Raw genomic sequence first — 20,387 nt, 5'->3', positions numbered from 1 at the left:
CCCAGCTGGTATTTCCCTGCGACTTTACAAATAAATAAAATCAAACAAAATCATCATGCAGAACTAGCTAGGATTTGTTTTACTTCATATTTCACAAAATTGCTTTCGAGTGTTAAGACATCGTCTCCCGCAAAGTTAACATTTTTCCCTCTACCAACACATACATCAGGGCTAGATAGATCTTCACAGGATCTATAGAATCCACGCAATTTCAAAAAACCAAAATGCACAGCACGTACGGGCTAGGCAAAAATGTGCGTCTATCTTGTAAACTGTCGCTTTAATGGCCCTTCGCTCATTTTCAACTTCTATTCAATTTTCATACTGCCGTACTCTAACGGAACTATCCACCTACCCTCTTCTAAAGATCATTCTCTAGCTAATAAATCATCACACTAAAGCTTCATGTTAGCATTTCCAACCAACTCATCAAATTTAGATTTCAACTTGATCTCAGACATTGCTCGGGTGCTACGATAGTAATTTTTTTTTTAACTCTTCATTTGTTTCAAATTCAAAATAAATTACATTTCATTTTAACCTAGGTGCTCCAGTTACTACAGTAACTTACCAGCCTTAGTTGTTATGATATATAGCTAAGTGTTTTTACATTGTTCCTGTCTTGGCAATTCAGTATTTTAAACAGGTTTTTTAAACCTGCATGTCAGTATAACAATTGATACCTTAAAACTAAAATCTAAAACTAAATCTTATCTAAGTATAAATCGAATTAATCGTTGCAATTGAGGATTGCAACGATTTTTGCCTGAAATTATTAATGATTTGGTTGGACATTTGTTCTAAAGTCTCAACATTCGAAATTCTATGTACCTCAGTAGTACTGTACCAGGGAGGCAACTTCAAAATCATCTTCAGAACTTTGTTCTGAATCCTTTGAAGTGCTTTTTTTCCTGGTAGTGCAACAACTAGACCATATTGGCACAGCGTAAAGCATGGCCGGTCTAAAAACTTGTTTAAATATTAGAAGTTTATTCGTCAGGCAAAGTTTGGATTTCCTGTTTATAAGAGGATACAAACATTTTATATATTTGTTACATTTGGCTTGAATGCCCTCAATGTGATCTTTAAAAGTTAATTGTTGGTCAAGTATTAATCCAAGATATTTCACTTGGTTTGACCAGGAAATTGAAACTCCGTTCATAGTGACTATGTGACTACTACTAGGTTTCAAAAAGGAAGCTCTAGGCTTATGTGGAAATATTATAAGTTGAGTTTTGGAAGCGTTAGGAGAAATCTTCCATTTTTGTAAATAAGAAGAGAAAATATCTAAACTTTTCTGCAGTCTGCTGCAAATAACACGAAGACTTCTTCCTTTAGCGGAAATGCCTGTGTCATCAGCGAACAAAGATTTGTGGCAACCCTGAGGCAAATCAGGGAGGTCCGAAGTGAAAATGTTATACAATATAGGCCCAAGAATGCTACCCTGAGGAACTCCTGATCTAACAGGTAATCTATTAGATTTGGAATTTTGATAATTTACCTGCAGAGTTCTGTCAGTTAAATAATTTTGAACTAATTTCATAATATAAAGTGGAAAATTAAACTTTTTTCAATTTAGCAATCAAACCTTCATGCCAAACACTGTCGAATGCTTTTTCTATGTCTAGAAGAGCAACTCCAGTTGAGTGGCCTTCAGATTTGTTTGAACGAATTAAATTGGTAACTCTTAAGAGTTGATGAGTAGTTGAATGCCCATGTCGAAATCCAAACTGCTCATCTGCAAAAATTGAGTTCGTATTGATGTGAAGCATCATTCTATTTAAAATTATCTTTTCAAAAAGTTTACTTATTGAAGAAAGCAAACTTATTGGACGGTAGCTAGAAGCTTCAGCTCGATTTTTATCCGGCTTCAAAAGTAATTTTTCCTTCATTCCATCGTTCTTCAGTCACTCTCCTTGCTATGGATATTTGGTCATCCGTCGATCTACTCGGGGTCGTAACTAGGGAGAAGAGGGGGGGGGGAGCTATATGTATTTTTCGAACTTGTCAATTAAGCAATTAGCGAACTATTTTGATGCTTAAGGAAAATAAGTTATTTTAGCAACTAGAGGGAGCTACATTAATTTTAGGGGGGCTATAGACCCGTAGTAACGCCAATGAAAAACAAATCTCTTTCGTTTGCAGCAAAAAATTCTTGAGCCGAGAGCTGTTTCAAATTTACTTTTACATTGAAAGATTTGAATTTAAGGAGAGCGCTTGCAGAATTTTAAAATTCTTGTTGTCTTGTTTAGTAACTATATATCATGATGCACACACCTTTGAAAATCAATGTTAACCATATTTTTAAATGCACAAAATTTGAGATGACTACATTTAGCTTGTTCCACCCTTTAGCCCATTAGAATGATCTAAAGGACTATTTTTAACTGGTAGTATAACTCTGAAATACTTTGAGGGGCATTCAGACACATCGGATGACTCTGAGCCTTAAGACCATTGATTTGCGGGAAGTGGGAATTGAGGTGGGTTTGTAGTTGTTTATTAATTTATTTGATAAGGCTCAAACGAATTAACTTTACCTCGGCTCTGTCACTATACAATAAATCTTAAAACTATAGTCAAAAGGTACAACACAATAAATACAGGGTGCGTGACGATTTTTTGCAGTAAATTTCAAATAGTAATTTCTCATGCTTGTGCATCATGATTTAGATATATTATACTGTTAGGTGTAAGATTTAAACAAACAATGTTGAGTAAACGTAAAGATGTCGAAACAAGAGAGCAATCTGTCAGCCGTTGTCGCTTTGTTGCGCGCCGGAGTATGCATGAAAGAAATAATTCGGTCGGTAAATGTGTCTGAAAGAACAGTGTATAATATTAAAAAAGGCTTGGGAAAGTGATAAGACGGAGCACTTGCTCATACTGCTAATAAAGCACAGAAATGGCTTACGGAAAATATTTCGTAAATTTGGGAGGAAGAAATTTGGCCCCCAAGCAGTCCCGATATCAATCCGTTGGATTATTTTGTATAAGGTGTCGTCCAACGGGATACCAATAGAACCCCTCACACCACACTTAAGTCGCTAAAAGCTAAAATCAAGGCAGTGATGACATGTATGGATCGAAACATTTTAAAACGTACATACTGCAGTTTCCGGAAGCGTCTAACTACAGTCGTCGAAAGGGAAGGCAATTTTTTTGAATAAATTTACTTACAACTTCCATATGCTACGAAAGAAAATAAATCGCACAAAATTCATTGCTAGAATAACTAACTGGTGTATTTTTTCTCAAATATGCCATTTACTGCAAAAATTCGTCACGCACCCTGTACTCTATCTTCCGTTATCCAAAAAGCCTCCTCCATCAGAACTGGAGTCGCTTCCAGTGGTTTCATTGTATGGCAGTTACGTCATCGTGGGGTAAAGCGCTTCCATTGCAGCAATGGACGCAAACCGTGGTCAACACTTACACACTCATCACGAAACGGTTGTTTTCCAAAGTCGACGACGCATCGACCGAAAGAACTGCTGATGAAGAACAATGAGGAAGACCACACAATGGTTGCTGCCGAGAAAACAGACGATCGCGTAGCACACATCGAGAGTGGCCTGCTTTTGTCGACAGCCGAGTGAACACTTGAGGTGGGTTTGGTAGACCACAATTTCGAAAATCGTCCATTGCAATTGTATGAAACAGTTTTAAGATTAAAAATGTGAGCACATATATACATCCTAGTAATTGAACCAACATACTCTTGTTTTGCAAACAAGGGCTACCCAACGGCTTTTTGTCTTGATCTTTTCATGGCCTAAAATAATCTAGTCTGTAACAGTAATATTCCAATACTTTTGATTACTCATTCCAGAAGTGAAAACTCCCCTAAATTGAAGCTGACAGCATTGACTATGATAGAAGTTCCCACGTAATTTCCTTACTCCGGTCAGCATCAGCAACCAGATACCAATGAAAGGCCTATCGATTACACATCACTGTCAGTTAATTAACATTATTTCGCACGTAGCCAACGCCCCTCTGGCCTATGGCCACCGGAAGACTTGACCCGTTCAATGGCTCTGGTTTTACGGCTGACCGTCGAGGCTTATTAAATTTTGCGTTACATACTCCAATTCCCAGGCTCACCTAGCTGCAAACATATACACACACACACACACACACCTCCCCATAGCCACTCATCCTTGAGACGTGCCAGAAATACTGGTATCAATTTCCAATTGCCCTCCCAATGGGTAATTCTTCCATCTTCCAGCGTACACACCTACCTCCAATTTGACCTTCCACAATATCAACCAGCAACTGCTCTACAAGGACCGGGTAGAACCAGCCCGAGTTGTCACCGGTGTCGGGGTTCGTCCATTATGTGAACAATAATGGTAATAACCATCGTTTTGAAGGGCCTGCTGCGGAAACGGCAATGGCGTGTGGACATTTCCGCCCGAGTGACTCTTTCACACTTTCCGCTCTCCTTCCAAGAAGGTGGATGGGGGGAGTAAAGTATCACTCACAGCAAAAAAATAATTTTGATATCACGTCAAAGTGGATGCACTACAATCATGTCGAAAATATGGTGTAATATTACTTGCCAAAAAGGACAAAATTATCATTAATACAATGCATGAACTGACATTACGCTGCTTTTACTGCATTTGTTTATTTATGTGGTCATAAAAATTACATGAAATTTTCGACATGATTGTAGTGCATCCACTTTGATGTGATATCAAAATTATTTTTTTGCTGTGTACGAAGGGGCTGGGATGATTTCGATTAAAGATAAGAAAGCGTCACCACACGAGGGTCCGTTTGTTCTGCGGATCACAAAGTTCTTTGCATTTGTCACTTTTGTTGTGTGTCCAATTTTTGGCGATCATCATCACGAGATAACATGTGTCGTATTCTTGTTTCCTTTTACTCTGACAGTGTGTCTGGCCGGATACAACGAGAAGAAATTGCTGCATGACCTGCTGGATCCCTACAACACCCTGGAGCGGCCGGTGGTCAACGAATCCGATCCGCTGCAGCTCAGTTTCGGACTGACGTTGATGCAAATTATTGACGTGGTAAGTGGAGAGTTTTTCTTTTTTTCCTGTTTCGATGATGATCAATAATAGGCACGAGAAAAGCGCTAAGATTATTTAAGACTTCAACGTGAACAAATCAATAATACGTATGATTCGATATTTTTGTATAAAAGCTATAATACTTAGTCTTTATGAGTATGGTATTGAAATTAAAGTCTATTTTTTTATCAAGAGGAATGAAGCTAGTGCATATATATAGAAATATTCATTTCTTTTTAATAATTTTGCAGTTTGTTTATTCTCTATCAAATCAATTGTTACACATGGAAAGTCGAGTTAATAAGAAGTCTTTAGTAGAAGCATTGCCTTTTTTGTTCAAATCTGTTCAAAGAATGTGTTGTACGGGTTGTGCCTAGTATAAGACGACACTTAGATCTAAATCCTGTTTACTTTACTACATTAAAAATATGCACGGTTCCTTCCACTGACTGCTTGGAAATTTTTCATTGTTTGCACTAGCCAAATACGAAAAAAAAATCACTTTTCTAGAAATTGCTTTTGGGCTGGGTTCAGTAATTTCCTCTCAACTTCACTTCTATAGCGAAAATGCATACATTTAAAACATGCTTTGAATGAAATTTATTGAAATGTAAAATCACAACGCGAGAAATCAAAAATCCATAAACCGTAGGATAGAATAAATTCCAGCAATAGCGTAAAAAATCCACCATCCATGTTTTTATCACATATGCACCAGATAGCAGCATCCATCCAAGGAACGTGCCGATTTCTGGTGTTTCCGTGATTTTTTCATGCACGATGGTAATCTTAAGCTTAGCAAAGGAACCCAAACCAGAGCACCACCTTCAGGTTGAAACGATGGAACATGTGGGAGTATACATTTTAATCAAACTTTATCATTGGAAGACTGTGCATCGTTCCACGCCAACATCGAGGAAACGTTGGTTAACCGAAAGGAATCTGAGATGGTGTTTATTTGCCTCCGGGAATGTTTGCATCGTTTGTTTGAATTTGGAATTTCTTACGTGTGCAACCATTAGCATGTTGCTGGATTGTGTTTTTTTTTTCGCGGAGGCCAATATAAAAAGGGAAAAATGGCTCTCCAGTTCCGATTCCGAGCTTTTACCGCAGACTATATTTTCTTCCCAGGCACGAGCTCGGAAATAAAATGGAGAACCGCTCTACACGGCCAATGAGAGTAAGTCAGTAACTGAGTCGAATTCGACTCGACAGAAAGTGGGGTTACTCAGTGAATGAGCAGAGTATTCCTCAGTTTTTTTTATAGGAGATACTGCTTGATATTGAGGAAAATCTAAACAATTTTACTCGCTTTTTTCTTGGAAATTCGAGGAACATTTTGACTATCCCCACTTTTTGCACCATTGAGTCGAATTCGACTCAGTCACTGAGTTACTCTCACCGGCCGTGTTGAGAAGAATATACGGGTTGCACTTTCCCACTGCCTCCGAATGCAGTTCCAATGCAGTTTCACTGGACCCGGTGATGTAGGGCTACTGGTGAGTGCATGTAGTCCCGCAGCCGGAGCGAAGGCGAAAAAGACCAACAGCCATTTATTTATACAAGGACTATTATTTGGTCCCCGAGCGAGCGAGCGATGCGGCTGCATACACGGATGATAGAAACGTGGAAAAAAGCTGACAAATAAGGCTCTCGAAAGGGATTTTGTGTACAATACTTACGACAACGTGTCCTGATGTGGGTTTTATGAAGCCAGCATCGGTAGTATACACGCTTTTCGAGAGTGACCGTTCGGTCAGTTGGCGGTCGTCTTTAGGGAAAAAGCAGCACTTGAGCTGTTTCGGTGAATGACACAAATATGTAATGGATTAAGCTGATTTACGGCAAATTCCCAGCGACAATGGAATTAATTTTCTGGGCAAATTTCTGAAATGTGGTTAAAGATTGGCTGGAGAAGGGATGATTGAGCTACCTTTTGCCGGTTCCTTTGACTAGAAGTTTAAAAATTGAAGGGGAAGTTGTCAACTTTCCAAAAGAATAGTAGCAGGTTTCAGTTTGGCAATTTTTTTTTTCTTCATGGTTGGATAATTTTAAAATAAATCAACGAAATGAAAATTTATGTGCCACCGATTAATTGTGGTGGAGAGATTATCAAAAGCTACATTGGATTATTTGACAATTGGTGTCATGATTTTCAAATAAGCTATTAGCAATCATCTGGTTGATGTTAATTTAAAAAATGTCAAATTTAAATGATTCAAAGAGAAGCATACGTACCAGGGAGTGTTAAATTCTCTTTCACTTGCGTATGAAAAATAACTGAATGTATATTAAATCATAACAGGAGCAGATTTTGTATACAGTTGTGAAAATATATCTTAGAACAGTTCCAGGCCAAATAGCAAAAAATTGAATTATTTTTGGCACGACTTTCTCCTATTTGTATCAAACTTTGTTAATAGCAATAATTCACACTTTTGTAGAAATTTGGCCATTTTGGATCTAAATTTTTTTTCAAAATGGCATCTTTGACATTTTTTAATAAATTGTAGCAGGAAAACGTCACTTCTAATCGAAATGACGTCTAATACAAAGCTTTTAAATGTTCCAAAAGTTAACACTTTTTCACCAGCTTTGAAAATGTACTTTTTGAGATATTTGAGTTTCCGGCCATCTTGATTTTTTGCAAAAATGTGGATTATTTCCTATTACACACAATTATGCAAAGTTTCATGCAATCCGGAGATGGTTGAGTTCTTCCAATTCGTCATTTGGCGTGGAACTCTAAATGTATGATGCATTTACATTAAACAAAAAATATGAAAGTTGCTTGTTCACTACAGTGAAGACTACTATTACCACACAAATCAAAGAAAAAAGTCTGTTTAGCCTGTTTACCCCTATTTCCATATTTTTAATTCATATTTTAAATAGCTATTATTTTCAATGTCATAAAGTAAAGGATGATCACGAAATTAATGCCACACACATAATCAGCAGTAACTTTTTAACCACGATAGCAAATGACTTGAATTTTTCAGAGAAGATTCTAAACAAATTTTTTAACTTACAGAAAACGTTCAACGTCAAACTTATACCTGTCTTTCAATCAGGAAAACAAAAATTTATCTCTGACATTTTGTCCAGCTGCAAAAAAGTACCTTTAGCTAATTTGGCTTATTTGACCTATTCTTTTGTCAACTTATTTACAGATCATAAAACTTTGAAATGCGATAAAAATTACTGAATTCCTGAGACAATTTTTTTTAGAGATGTCTGTTCACTCTACTGTAACATAGAGTAAAAATCTCATAGACCGCTGTAAAACTTACACGTATGCAGTATGGAGTAAAGAATCATCACTTAAAATTTCAAGTCATTCGGTAACGTGGTTTAAAAGTTACAGCTGTTTATGCGTGTGTCATTAATTTCTTACTTTAGCATGGTCCATGGCATGATGTCCATTTACTTCTGGATGAAAAATAATAAATGTTGAGCCATCGGACGTTTCCATTACACTAGGCTTAGAAAGTGTCATTTTTGGGCCCCCTCGAAACTGGTTCCAGGTATGCAGATGTGGCCAGATCCACCTGTTGGTCCATAGCATGATGTCTATTTACTTCTCGATGAAAAATCATAAATGTTGAGCCATCGGACGGTTCCAGTACAGGAGGTTTTGGAAGTAACCTTTTTGGGGCCCTACCAGAACAGCTTTCAGGTATCTAGATATGGCCTTTCGGCCATGACACGATGTAAGTTTACTTGAATAAAAAATCATAAATTTTGAGCAGTCGGACGGTACCACATGAGGTTTTGGAAGTGTCCTTAAGTGCCATATCGAAACCAATGCCAGGTAACCTAAATGGCCAAATTGAATAAATCCCGGGCAAGCTGCCGTCTTAGGAATCTTCATCTTTCATTTGAGCCCAATAGATCAAGAATCGATTCAAAAATTGATTTTTGGGAGCCAGCTGCAGTCTGCGTCTGTTTTGACCCGCTAATGCACCAGAGGTCACTTTTTTGTAGTGTCACTCCTATAGGTCGCTGAAAGTTTTTTTGACAGCAAAATTTTCTTTTCTGAATGTTGGGAAAAGTCAGGAAATTTCAGGCCTCTATCATATTTCGTTACAAAGTTACAGTTTTTTTTTAAGTGACGCTGGGTCAACAAAAGACCCTTATGTACTAAGAAGGTTAAATAGGTATCATAAACACGAATTTTGCAAACAAATTGAATAAAGTTTGAAATTGTTTTAGACATTTTCGAATTGAATTAATCGAGATCCAAGACAAATTTCTAAGATTTGATGGATTGAACAATCTTTAAGACAGTGAGATTGCAAATTTCAAAATCAAAGATTCCTCAGATTCTGGAAAAAAAAGAAAATTTTATAGGGATGAAGAAAATTTTCAATTCTAAGACCTAGCACAATAATCCAAGAAATTTTCAAGATTCCGGAACGAAGATTCAGATTTCAGATCTTGAAATGTTTTCCAAGATCCCAGATATAATGGATCTCAGAAAATTTTCAATGTCGATGGGCTTGAAGAAAATATTAATCGTTCTGGAATTTTGAGGCGAACTTAAAGGGAATTCTAAGGAGTATCCTAAGAGAGTTCAAAATGGAATTCCATTTTAAATTTTAGGAGAACTTCAAGAAAAATCTGTGGAATGCTTGCAAGGTAATTTTGAGGCCTTCAATGGTAAATTCTCATGAGATTTCCAAGGGATTTTTGAGAAGAATTCAAATGAGAAGAGCTTCAATTTAATTTTTACTAGTATTCCAAGGTGAGAAGAAAACTCAAAAGATTACTTAAATATAATAACTATGCAAATGTGAGAATAATTCCAACTGAATTCTGAGAGCATTCCAATTGAATTCTGAGGAGAAATTCAACGGGATATCACAACATGAGAATTTTAAAAGAATTAGGAAGAGAAATTTTATAATTTCAGGAGAATTATGAGGCCTGAAAAAAATCCAAATTTTATTTAAGAATTATCCAAAGTATTTCTGAAATTAATTCCAAGAAGTATGAGAATTTCATCGAATCTAAGAGTAGAATTCCACGAAAACTCTGAAGCATACTTTTTGCAATTCCTGAACAGAGATCAAAAACAATTTAAGGAATAATTCCATCGATGTTTTGTGAGAATACTAAGAAAATTCTCAGAAAAATAAAACAAAATAATGCTGAGGAGAACTTTGAGCACTTATTAGAAATTCGAAGAGTTTTCTTTTGATAGTGTTTTGATGAAAATTATGTAGGTATTACCATAGAGAGTTGGAGTCCCAAGATGGATTGCTTAGATTATTTTTAAGAAATTCTTGAACAAATCTCAAAGAAATCCTGTGAAAGGTTCCAAGATAAATCTGACTTGGAAAAAGATAAGTTTTTACCATAAAAAGTTTAGATCTTATATTAAAATTCCGTAGGATGGGATAACATTGGGCCTAGGGGGTGACATTGGGCCAAAATTAACAAATGTTTATTGATGCAACTATCTTGAATGTACAGAAAATTATGTCAGGATCATGTTTCTCAAACTCCTGGAGTAAAGTTTTGATAACATTCATCAGTTGTTTTATTTAAATAGTGCTGCAAAGTTAAGCGTCATAAATAATCGCTAAAACACGTTTTAACAAATGCCCACAAGCGAACAAAAGTTTGAACACACCTTTATGTGGATAGACGAGGGTTACATTTGCATATTTTATGATATTTTAACCAAATTTATGGTTTGGTCCAATGTCATCCCCTGTAAGATTTTACATTGGTCTAATTTTTATTTAATTTTAGTCAAATGAGAAACCAATTTCAATCGAATATGTAGATGACAGTAGTAAATATATAATTGACAAATATATTCACATGCTTAGAATTGTTTTCCTTGCCAAAATGTGAATGTTGTCAGGAAGGGAACGAAAAAAATTAATTTTTTTTGTCCAATGGCACCCCCACTTACGGTACTGAAGATTGATGGTTAATTGAAATTTTCCAAATGCTGGTTTTTTTTTTAATATTGCTAATAGATCATACATAAAATGTCAAAGACTTCTAAGTATTTTAGAGGTCATGCATTTAAAAAATTTAAATCTACTGAACTCAAACAAGTTCTGAGATTTAAAACAATTTACGAAATTAAGAAATTTGTACACATTAAAAATGTTCGACTTGAGAATTTTTATTCAAGACTCAGAGACTATGCATTGATGATTCAAAGCAGATTTCTCTTCCCTCATAGAATTTTGTCCCCTCTATTTGGAAACCTAGTTACAGCCTTGCTCATAATTACTATTTTTTTAAAGTTGGTTAAAATATGCAGCTGAAATCTACATCAATTTCAAAGTGTCTTCATATGTCTTTAAAATTCTTCACAAAACATGAAATGTCTTCAGAATGTCTGCGGAAAATAAAAGTCTTTCCGAGATTTAAAATGTCTTCAAAATCTGGCACTCCTGCAAGAAAAAAAAAATGATTTCGTTGCCCAGCTGCGCATCGGTTGAGTGAATCTTGATAACCTACCTACTTGAGCACAGGAACCTACCTAACTACTTGAACTAGGTTGCCAAATTACGAATGATCTGGTAGTTCGATCGCAGACAGGCAACTCTGAACCTTCCAGCCTGGAAGTCTTTCGCTCCTCGAGTGTTTGAAGACCGGCCAGGTGGTGAATCTCAGAATTACGAGTTCGCGGTGGATTGTTAAGGATCATTCTGAGGATCTTGTTTTGGATCCTCTGAAGCTTTAGGTGGTGGCACTTAGAAAAACTTTCCCAGATTGGCATACCATACTCAATTGCCGGCAGAATGATCTGCTTGTGGACAGCAAGCTTATTTTTGAGGGACAAGGTGGACTGTGTGTGTTTTAGCTGCATTGATACAAATCTTCCAGCTGTTGAAATAGTCGGACAGAACATCCAGGCCTGATTGTAGTTTACTCGCCAGAGCACGGATCACTCGATCCTTATAGATAATGTAGGTGTCATCTGCGAACATTGACAGGATACCACCACCCGGCAGGGGAGGAACGTCTGACGTGAGGCTAGGCCCAAGCAGGCTACCCTGAGGGACCCCTGCATCAACGTTGAACGTGTCAGAGGGACATTGTTCAAGTGCCTGAAATGATCTGCCCGACAAGTCGTTTTTGATGATGTTCACGAGGTAGATCGGAAAGTTGTATCGATGCAGTTTGTACACTAGGCCATCATGCCAGGCATTATCAAACGCCTTCTCAACGTCCAACAATGCCATGGCAGATGTTTTTGAAACGGCCTTGTTCCGCCTGATGATGTCAGTAACCCGTGCGAGTTGGTGGATCGTTGACTAGCCATTCCTAAACCCGAGTTGCTCCTTGAGTAAGATGTTATTTTCGTTGGAGAACTCCAGCAAGCGACTGAGTATCAACTTTTCGAATAGCTTCGAGATGGAGGACAAGTGGCTGATGGGATGATAGCTCTTGGCACTGGTAGGATCTTTGCCAGCCTTATGAATTGGAATCACTTTGGCTAACATCCAGCATGCCGGGAAGTAGCCAAGCTCCAAACATTTGTTGAAGATAACGATAAGATGGTTGAAAAAGTCAATTTTCAAATTTTTCAACTCGAGGTTGACTACACCATCCATACCCGTGGCCTTCATGTTTTTAGTGCTTCTAACAGCTGCTATCACCTCATCAGCCGATATTCTACTATCATCATGCACTACTACGGGGGTGTCAGCGACCCTAGAGACATTGCCTCCAGTACGGCAGGCTCATGGGGGCCCACCATGGTTTGGCCAAGATTATGTGAAATCACAAAATTTTGGCCAAGTGCATTGGTCTTTTCAACTGCACAGAAAAAAAATCTTAATTTTAACTATCGTGTAAAATCTTCCTTCGTTTAATTTTTAGCTATACTTGGCATAAACAGTGAAATCGTTTACAAGCTTGTACACAATATTGCTAATTTATGCGTTATTGCGCTTAAGTTTACACGAAATATCGCGTAAATGTATGCCAAATCTAGCGTTAATATCTATATCTCGCAGAAATTTACATGAATTTTGGTGTGGGGTTATGAGTAGGGATGGGTCAACAGAGGAAAGCGGAGGAAATGGTCTCGACTTATTTTTTTCAAAATTTTGGTCATCTTCCAAAATGGCTTTGCACAATATGGGAGAGAGCCAATCTTGTTGGCAAAATCGTTATTTCTGAGTTCCACCATCCGGACCTGGATAATTTTGGTTAGTCTATTGACATTGGTCTTGAAGTGGGGCAGCCCAAAACGCTGGAACTGCCTACGGGAACTTCGGATCCAAAAGAGGCTCTATTTATGTTTTTGATCACTAGCGCACCTAGCGGTAGAAGGCAAGCTTTACCTGTAGTTTACATGGGCAGCACGCTTTGATGGCCTGCCCATAGACAACCCGTGCGAAGCGTATCTACAAGCATCGCTTGGTGATCAAAAATGTTGTCCCACTTATTGATACACTGATTCATATACACTTCCACTTTCACTTCACCACTATTATGTGAGCGTATGATGCTCAGGCTGGATATGTTTTCGACTCGTACTTCTCGAAGTGAAATTTTTACAGCTGACTGTTCGCAGTTCGAAAATTTAGTCAATCAGTTGTATTGTTCGGAATTCAAATCCTCGTCAGTAAATGTTCTCGGACGACAAATTTGGAAGATGTATTCAACGGATTGCTTGTTTAGATGGATCCCATAATTTCAGGGCATTGCATGGGAACAGACCGAAAGCCGAAATTAAATGCTTTATAAGATTGGAGAGGATGACAGCAATTAGATAATAAAATTAACAATCATGAATTCTATAATAACCCGAATTAAATATCACTCTGAATCGAAAAAGTCTTTTCAGTTTATCTCTTTTGTTGCTAAGATTATCTTCAAATGCTGTAAAATTCAATAGATAATTTAGAGTCCACTACTGCCTGAAGTCTAGTACATCAATTGTATTTTAACTCATTTAAATATAAAGGAATCACTCTTCGTAGAGGGAAATACAGTTTATTATAATCTTAATACATTAAATATTTAATTGTTACTTACATAGGTATAGGTCCAAAATATTAATAAATTCTAATGATGCAGACTTACACTATTATACCATCAGGTATTTTAGATTTCAAAATTGGATTCAACATCCTAAAATTAGCTTTAGATGATATATACAGTAAATTTCAAATACTTTTGCATTTTGGTCCAGCTTTTGTATGCAATGGATCCACAGTGCCCTGCCCCCACTACGACCCATATAGATATACCTAGGTAGTAGCAAAAGTCGTTGAGCCAAGCAGTAAAACAAACGAGTGCAATATTCGAAACAATATGCCCTCCGGGAATTGGGCGGCACAAATACCATTTGGAATAGCATTCCATATTCCATTCTTTCTTTCGAGAACGTGCTCGGCGCCATGTGCGGTGCCTATCCTAAAAGTATACTCACGACTCGCTCCTACACACGATGACGACGCAACCGTTCCATCACAGCGTGCTACAGCAAGTGGACCCCACACGCATCAATATATGGACGCGAAGGGGAATTATTGACAGTAATATTGATGGTGTAAGGTTACAGTACTGACAAGAAAAAAATTGTCAATACCGATGTGATTGACGGCAGCATTGGCAATTGTCAATAATATTGATATGTGTACAGCCCGCTTTGCCACAAACAGCAGGAGCACATGCAAGAGAGTAGCTCTCAGTTGATCACCACCAGTGTAGAGCGTAGCGTTGGTAGGGTTTAGGACCTAATTTACGTCCTATTAAGCACAAGTCGTGCTCTACCTCTCTGGACGGATTTGAGGAAAATGGTTTTAATTAATTAAAAATATATCACTGCTCCTTGATTCCAAATTCGGTCTAAAAGTCTAGCTAAAAGTATCAGTTTCATACAAACGCATTTATTTTTTAAAAAATATGGACTAAGCCGGAAATTTTCCGAACCGAAAAGTTAAGATTTGTTTTTTTTTTTCTAAAATGATTCGAAAATGGTCGTTCGTTTTTTTTTTTCTTATGAATCTTTAAGTGTAAAATCATATTTTTCTCAGTCGTTATGGCAAAAAGTTGGGCTAAAAAAATTGCAAAAATCGACCTTTCGTGGTAAATGGTGAAATAACAAATACATTTGATGCCTTCTATTCGATAGGACGAAAATAGTCGCTTAGGCCGAAGTAGCGCTCTATGCCTATCTGAAAGCATACTTTTTCATTATTATTTTTTTGCTTCGTACGGAACAGCTCTTTTGAGAACGGAGCGCGTATTTGTCGCTCTCCAATGATTGTAAATCTGTAGCAGTAAAATGAGCAAAACAGAACGAGCTTGTTGGGTGGCTATCACCACAAAAGGGGGTGGGGGGGATAGAGGGGAACGCTACCGTATGATGGAAAGAGCAGAAAAGGCCATGTGGTTCGTTTGGTGTGTTCGTTTGATCGTACACAGAATAGCGTTGGTGATGATGTTTTCTAGCATTTGCTTGTGTTTGCTAAGCGATCGATGGTATGGCGATCTAAAGAACGTTCTACATTTTAGCATATTGGTTTTAAATTTATTGCTTGTATAGGTGGTATTCAATCGAGTTTGGCTGTGGTTACTGCAATAATATACTTGCGTATGGCTCACTCGTTGCTCAGAAAAATTTTCGTTTACATCTGCCTTCGTGGCGCAACTGGTTAGCGCGTTCGGCTGTTAACCGAAAGGTTGGTGGTTCGAGTCCACCCGGGGGCGGTATTTTTTTTGTTTTTCTGACCAATATTTTAAAATCCACTTACCAACGTCACGTAAAATTTAGGGAAAACTAACACCTCTTTCGTCACGTTTTTCCTATATTTACCTATACCAAGCCTACCGATGTGTTGCTAATTCGGTGTAATTACACAAGGCGTTGCTTTTATATTTAGCCACTCACTTTTACACTGACCAGTGATGTTCAGTTAATCCATCGAAAAAAAGATAGTTCAATGCTATGCTATTAATCTCCCTATCAAAATGCAAAATGTCACCATTAGTGAAAACGCAGAGTGAGGTTCTAAAGTGAGGAAATTTTGTATTTTGATAGAAGCAATAATTAAACCGTATACTTTAAGATGAGTTAACTGAAAATTCAAGTGGATTTTCGTTAGCATTCTTTAATAACAAGTAATGATAATAGCGATCCATTCCAGACACTGGCTGTTGATATCAAGAACGTTGCCAAAGTACGTCTCTCTTTCCATACTGGTGGTTGTCATTCAAGCTTCTTTATATCGTAGTAAAAATAAATATGTAAATGTCAATTGTTTGTTGCCGACATAGTGTAAAAACAAGAGCCGTAAATTTGATTGAAATGAATAACACTTAGATGTTTGCAAAGTATCTGGACTCGAAATACGACAAATTCTACGAACTGGCTTTCGCTCAGCAGGTAATGTTTCATGAACATTGGATATATGTGAAAAACGATCAAATTTAAGGTGAATCGCTGTTGAATCCTTCCTTCTGATCAATCTCATGACCACCTCGAAATTTCAAGAGCTCAAATATCAGTTCTCACAAAATACAGCAAACATGCAGTTCCAGTTTCATAAGCGATGTATCCGAGATTTGTGCTCTTGAAGGCTTGAAGTGATAGGGTATATCAGCCATCATGACGGCCATTTTGGGACTTTTCAAGGAATCACCCTGAACAGGTCGGAGGATGGAGCTCTACGGTTATTCAACGATTACTTTGCCGATGTACCTGTTTATATCTGTTTATACTAGGTTTTCCATTAAGCGTATCCTATCTTTAAAGTTGAATAAAACAAGCTGTGTGATATTGACGAGATTTTTATTTCGATTGAAAGGCCTATCAATTCCATTATGTATGAAATATTACATCGTTCAAATGGCCGCCTCGGCCTCGCTTGGTGGCGTGCATCCGAGAGGTCAAATTTTCCATCACTCTGGCGCACAAATCAGGCTGAATCTCGCTGATGGCCTGAGTAATGTTGGCTTTGAGGCCATCGGTGGTTTGTGGCTTTTTTACTTAGACCTGTGACTTAACATAACTCCTCAAGAAAAAAGTCTAGCGGGGTTAAATCACACGATCTTGGTGGCCTCCGCGCGAACTATCCATGCCCGGGAATCGCTCATGCAGAATATCAATTGTTTCGTTCGCTGTGTGCACTGTCCTGTTGGAACCACATATCGTTCACATCCGGCCCAAAATACACACCAAACAGTGACTTTCTGGGGATGCATTGCCTTTTGGAATTTGGTGGACCTCGTGTGGATTGGCCTGGTTCCAAATTCGACAATTCTACTTGTTCACATACCCGTTCATCCAGAAAATCGGGGTCTGTTTCTGCTGCAAAAACCAATCCGCGATCACATGGTGCTGTCTACGATCGTTGAGCTTGAACTCCTGGGTCAATTGGATTTTGTATGGGTGCAGACCCAAGTCTCGCCGCAGAATTCGCCAAGTTGAAGCCTGCGAGAGGCCCAGTTCTTGTGCGTGGCGTGGAACCGACTGCCGCGGGTTCCCCTGCACACTTTCGCGTACAGCGTTGATATTCTCGGCAGACCTTGCGTTCTGTTCACGTACGGCTGGTGGTTGAGCGTTCATCGAACCAGTTTCCTCGAATTTGTTCAATACATAGCGAATAGTCCTCTCGGTAGGACGATTATTGCGACCGTAAAATGGGCAAAGAACACTTACTCTGATAAAACAAATTTTTCATTTGCACGTGCTGTTGGACGTTATAACTCTTCACGTGGTAATTTGGTAAGACACACTGAATAAATGACAGCTAATTTGACACTTGTAGCTTCAAAAGTTATGTCAAAGTTAAGAAATCCCTTTTGGAAAACCCTTTATAAGCGGACAGTTTCGAAGACGTATCCGTAAGTGTTTGTTCTTGTGTATTTCAAAAGCATTGGAGCGGAACGAATATTTTATCCAGAAGCCGGGTGCAACCGGAAACTGGGGATTGATAAACATACAAATATGCCCGGCAGCAATTCGACAATTGGCGCACTGATCCATTTGAGTTGCTACTGGCGAGTATGTATGGATGGGAGACTTGTCTCATCGGGAATACTTTTAGGCAGTTGATAGTTTCTTTGGTGATAACAAATCTGAAAGTTTTAAAAAAAAAAAGTCTGCAGTCTCAAGCCCGCGAGGATCTCCAGAGGCTGTTGCAAATCAGAGAAGACCGGGGGTTTTGCTACAGATATACAAATTTTTCTAAAGTTTTCAAAACATCGCTGGAACTTGGTTTTAATTTTTGGGACTTGGAATTTAGCTGAGCTCCATGAACCTTTGCTGAAGTTCTCGGAGTTTCGCGGAAGTTCGCGGAATGTATCCGCAGATGTTGAAATTTCGGAGTTTATCTCAAGTTCTTGGATCTTCGCTTACGTGTGTTGAACTTTGCGGTAGACTTAGGAAGCTTGCTGGCGCTCTTGAAGCTTAGCTGCATTTCAGAAAATTCTTGAGCTTTTTCAAAGTTCAAAGTTGATATTCTCGGAACAACATCATCAAAGTTCATTTATTTTCAGCAAAGCTGAAATATCTTTAATGAAGTTTCAGTGATGTTTGAATAACTGTAGAAAAGTTTCGAGAACTTCAGCAAATTTCTAAAAACTTCTGGGAAGTTTAAAAAAATTCTGTAAATTTTAAAACAGTTTAGTGAAGCTCCAAGAAATTCAACAAAGTTCCAAGTGAAATCCCGAGAACTTTGGAAACCATTTGAAAACATCAGGGATTTCTAAGAATTTCGGGGAAGTACCAAGAATTTCAGGGAAATTCCGAGAATTTTAGGGAAATTCCAAGAATTTCAGGTAATTTACGAGAATTTCGGAGAAATTCCAAGAATTTCGGAGAAATTCCAAGAATTTCACGAAAACGCTGAACATTTCGGGGAAATTTTGAAACGTTCGGAAAAATTCCAAGAATTTCAGGTATATTTCAAGAATTTTAAGGAAATTTCGAGAAAATTCCAGGAGTTTCGGGGAAATTCCAAGAATTTCGGGGAATTGCAAGAATTTCGGGGAGTTGCAAGAATTTTGGGGTAAATTGCAAGAATTTCAAAGAAATTTCAAGAATTTCAGGGAAATTCCGAGAATTTCAGGGAAATTCCAAGAATTTCGGAGAAATTCCAAGAATTTCGGGGAAATTCTAAGCATTTAGGGGAAATTCTAAGCATTTTGTATTTTAGGAAAATTACAAGAATTTCAGGGAAATTCCTAGAATTTCGGGGAAGTTCCTAGAATTTCGGGGAGATTCCTAGAATTTCGGGGAAATTCCTAGAGTTTCGGGGAAATTCCTAGAATCGCGGGGAAATTCCTAGAATTTCGGGGAAATTCTTAGAATTTCGGGGAATTCTTAGAATTTCGGGGAAATTCTTAGAATTTCGGGGAAATTCTAAAAATTTCCTGGATGTTTCAAGAATGTCGAGCAAGTTTCAAGAATTTCGAGCAAGTTTCAAGAATTTCGAGAAATTTCCAAGAATTTCGGGGAAGTTCCAAGAATTTCGGAGTAATTCCAAGAATCTCGGGGAAATTCCTAGAATTTCGGGGAATTTTTAAGCATTTTTGGTAAATTTCAAGAATTTTGGGGAAAATCCCAGAACTACAGGGAAATTCCAAGAATCTCGGGGAAATTACAATAATTTCTGAAAAATTCCCAGAATTCCGGGGAAATTCCAAAAAATTCAGGGAAATTCCAAGTTTTTAAGGGAGTCTCCAAGAGATTCGAGGAAATTTCTAGAATTTCGAGGAAATTAAAAAATTCAGAATTTCAGTGAAATTCCAAGAGTTTCTGGTAAATTCCAAGAATTTCGAGGAAAATTCAAAAATTTCCGGGAACCAAGAATTTCCTGAGAAATTCCCAGAATTTCTGGTAAATTCCAAGAATTCGGAGGGTTTCCGAAATTTCACGGAAATTCATAGAATTTCGGGGAAACTCCAAGAAGCTCGGGGATGAGGAGATGAGGAGAATTTCAGGGCAATTCCGAGAATTTAGAGGTAAATTCCGTGAATTTCAGGGATATTCCGAGAATTTCGTAGAAATTGCGGAGAAGTCCGGATAAACTGATAGTAAAAAATTTACAATTTATTGACGTTTTCAGCAGTTCGAAAACCCAGTAAAAATAGTGACCCCAGTAAAACAATCTTTTTATGTGGGACGCTGAGTTGAGAGCAATTTTTTATGAATTTCTTATGAACAAAGTTGACCTCAACATATCCGTTGTCCGGCTGCCATTTCCGATTTAGGATATATTTATACAAAAGAGACAATGTTATTGAATAAAATAAAAATAGTGGAACGACTCTCATTTTTTTGTTGATTAATTTATTTGAAAAGGCTCAGAATTAACTTTACAGAGCCGAGAATTCTTGTTCATTATGCAA

At 37.8% G+C, this 20,387-nt stretch overlaps 1 protein-coding gene and 1 non-coding gene across 2 annotated transcripts in view; both read left to right on the top strand.

Moving 5' to 3' along the window:
• The window catches only part of LOC135713013 (neuronal acetylcholine receptor subunit alpha-7-like), a 382,027-nt gene that overhangs the window by 155,549 nt on the left and 206,091 nt on the right, over window positions 1–20,387 (top strand). Inside the window, exon 3 of the mRNA XM_065236096.1 lies at window positions 4,906–5,045. Within this exon, the coding sequence (XP_065092168.1) occupies window positions 4,906–5,045 (140 nt within the window). The remainder of the gene's footprint in view (window positions 1–4,905; window positions 5,046–20,387) is intronic.
• Window positions 15,670–15,743, top strand: TRNAN-GUU (transfer RNA asparagine (anticodon GUU)). The gene has a single exon. It is a non-coding gene; the product is annotated as a tRNA-Asn (tRNA).

Source organism: Ochlerotatus camptorhynchus, unplaced genomic scaffold, assembly GCF_037179485.1.
Source record: "Ochlerotatus camptorhynchus isolate MF236.1 unplaced genomic scaffold, CSIRO-AGI_Acam_v1.1 ptg000040l, whole genome shotgun sequence".
Taxonomy (NCBI): domain Eukaryota; kingdom Metazoa; phylum Arthropoda; class Insecta; order Diptera; family Culicidae; genus Ochlerotatus; species Ochlerotatus camptorhynchus.
Note: the sequence above shows the minus strand (reverse complement) of the source record. Positions and strands in the feature narration are given on the sequence as shown.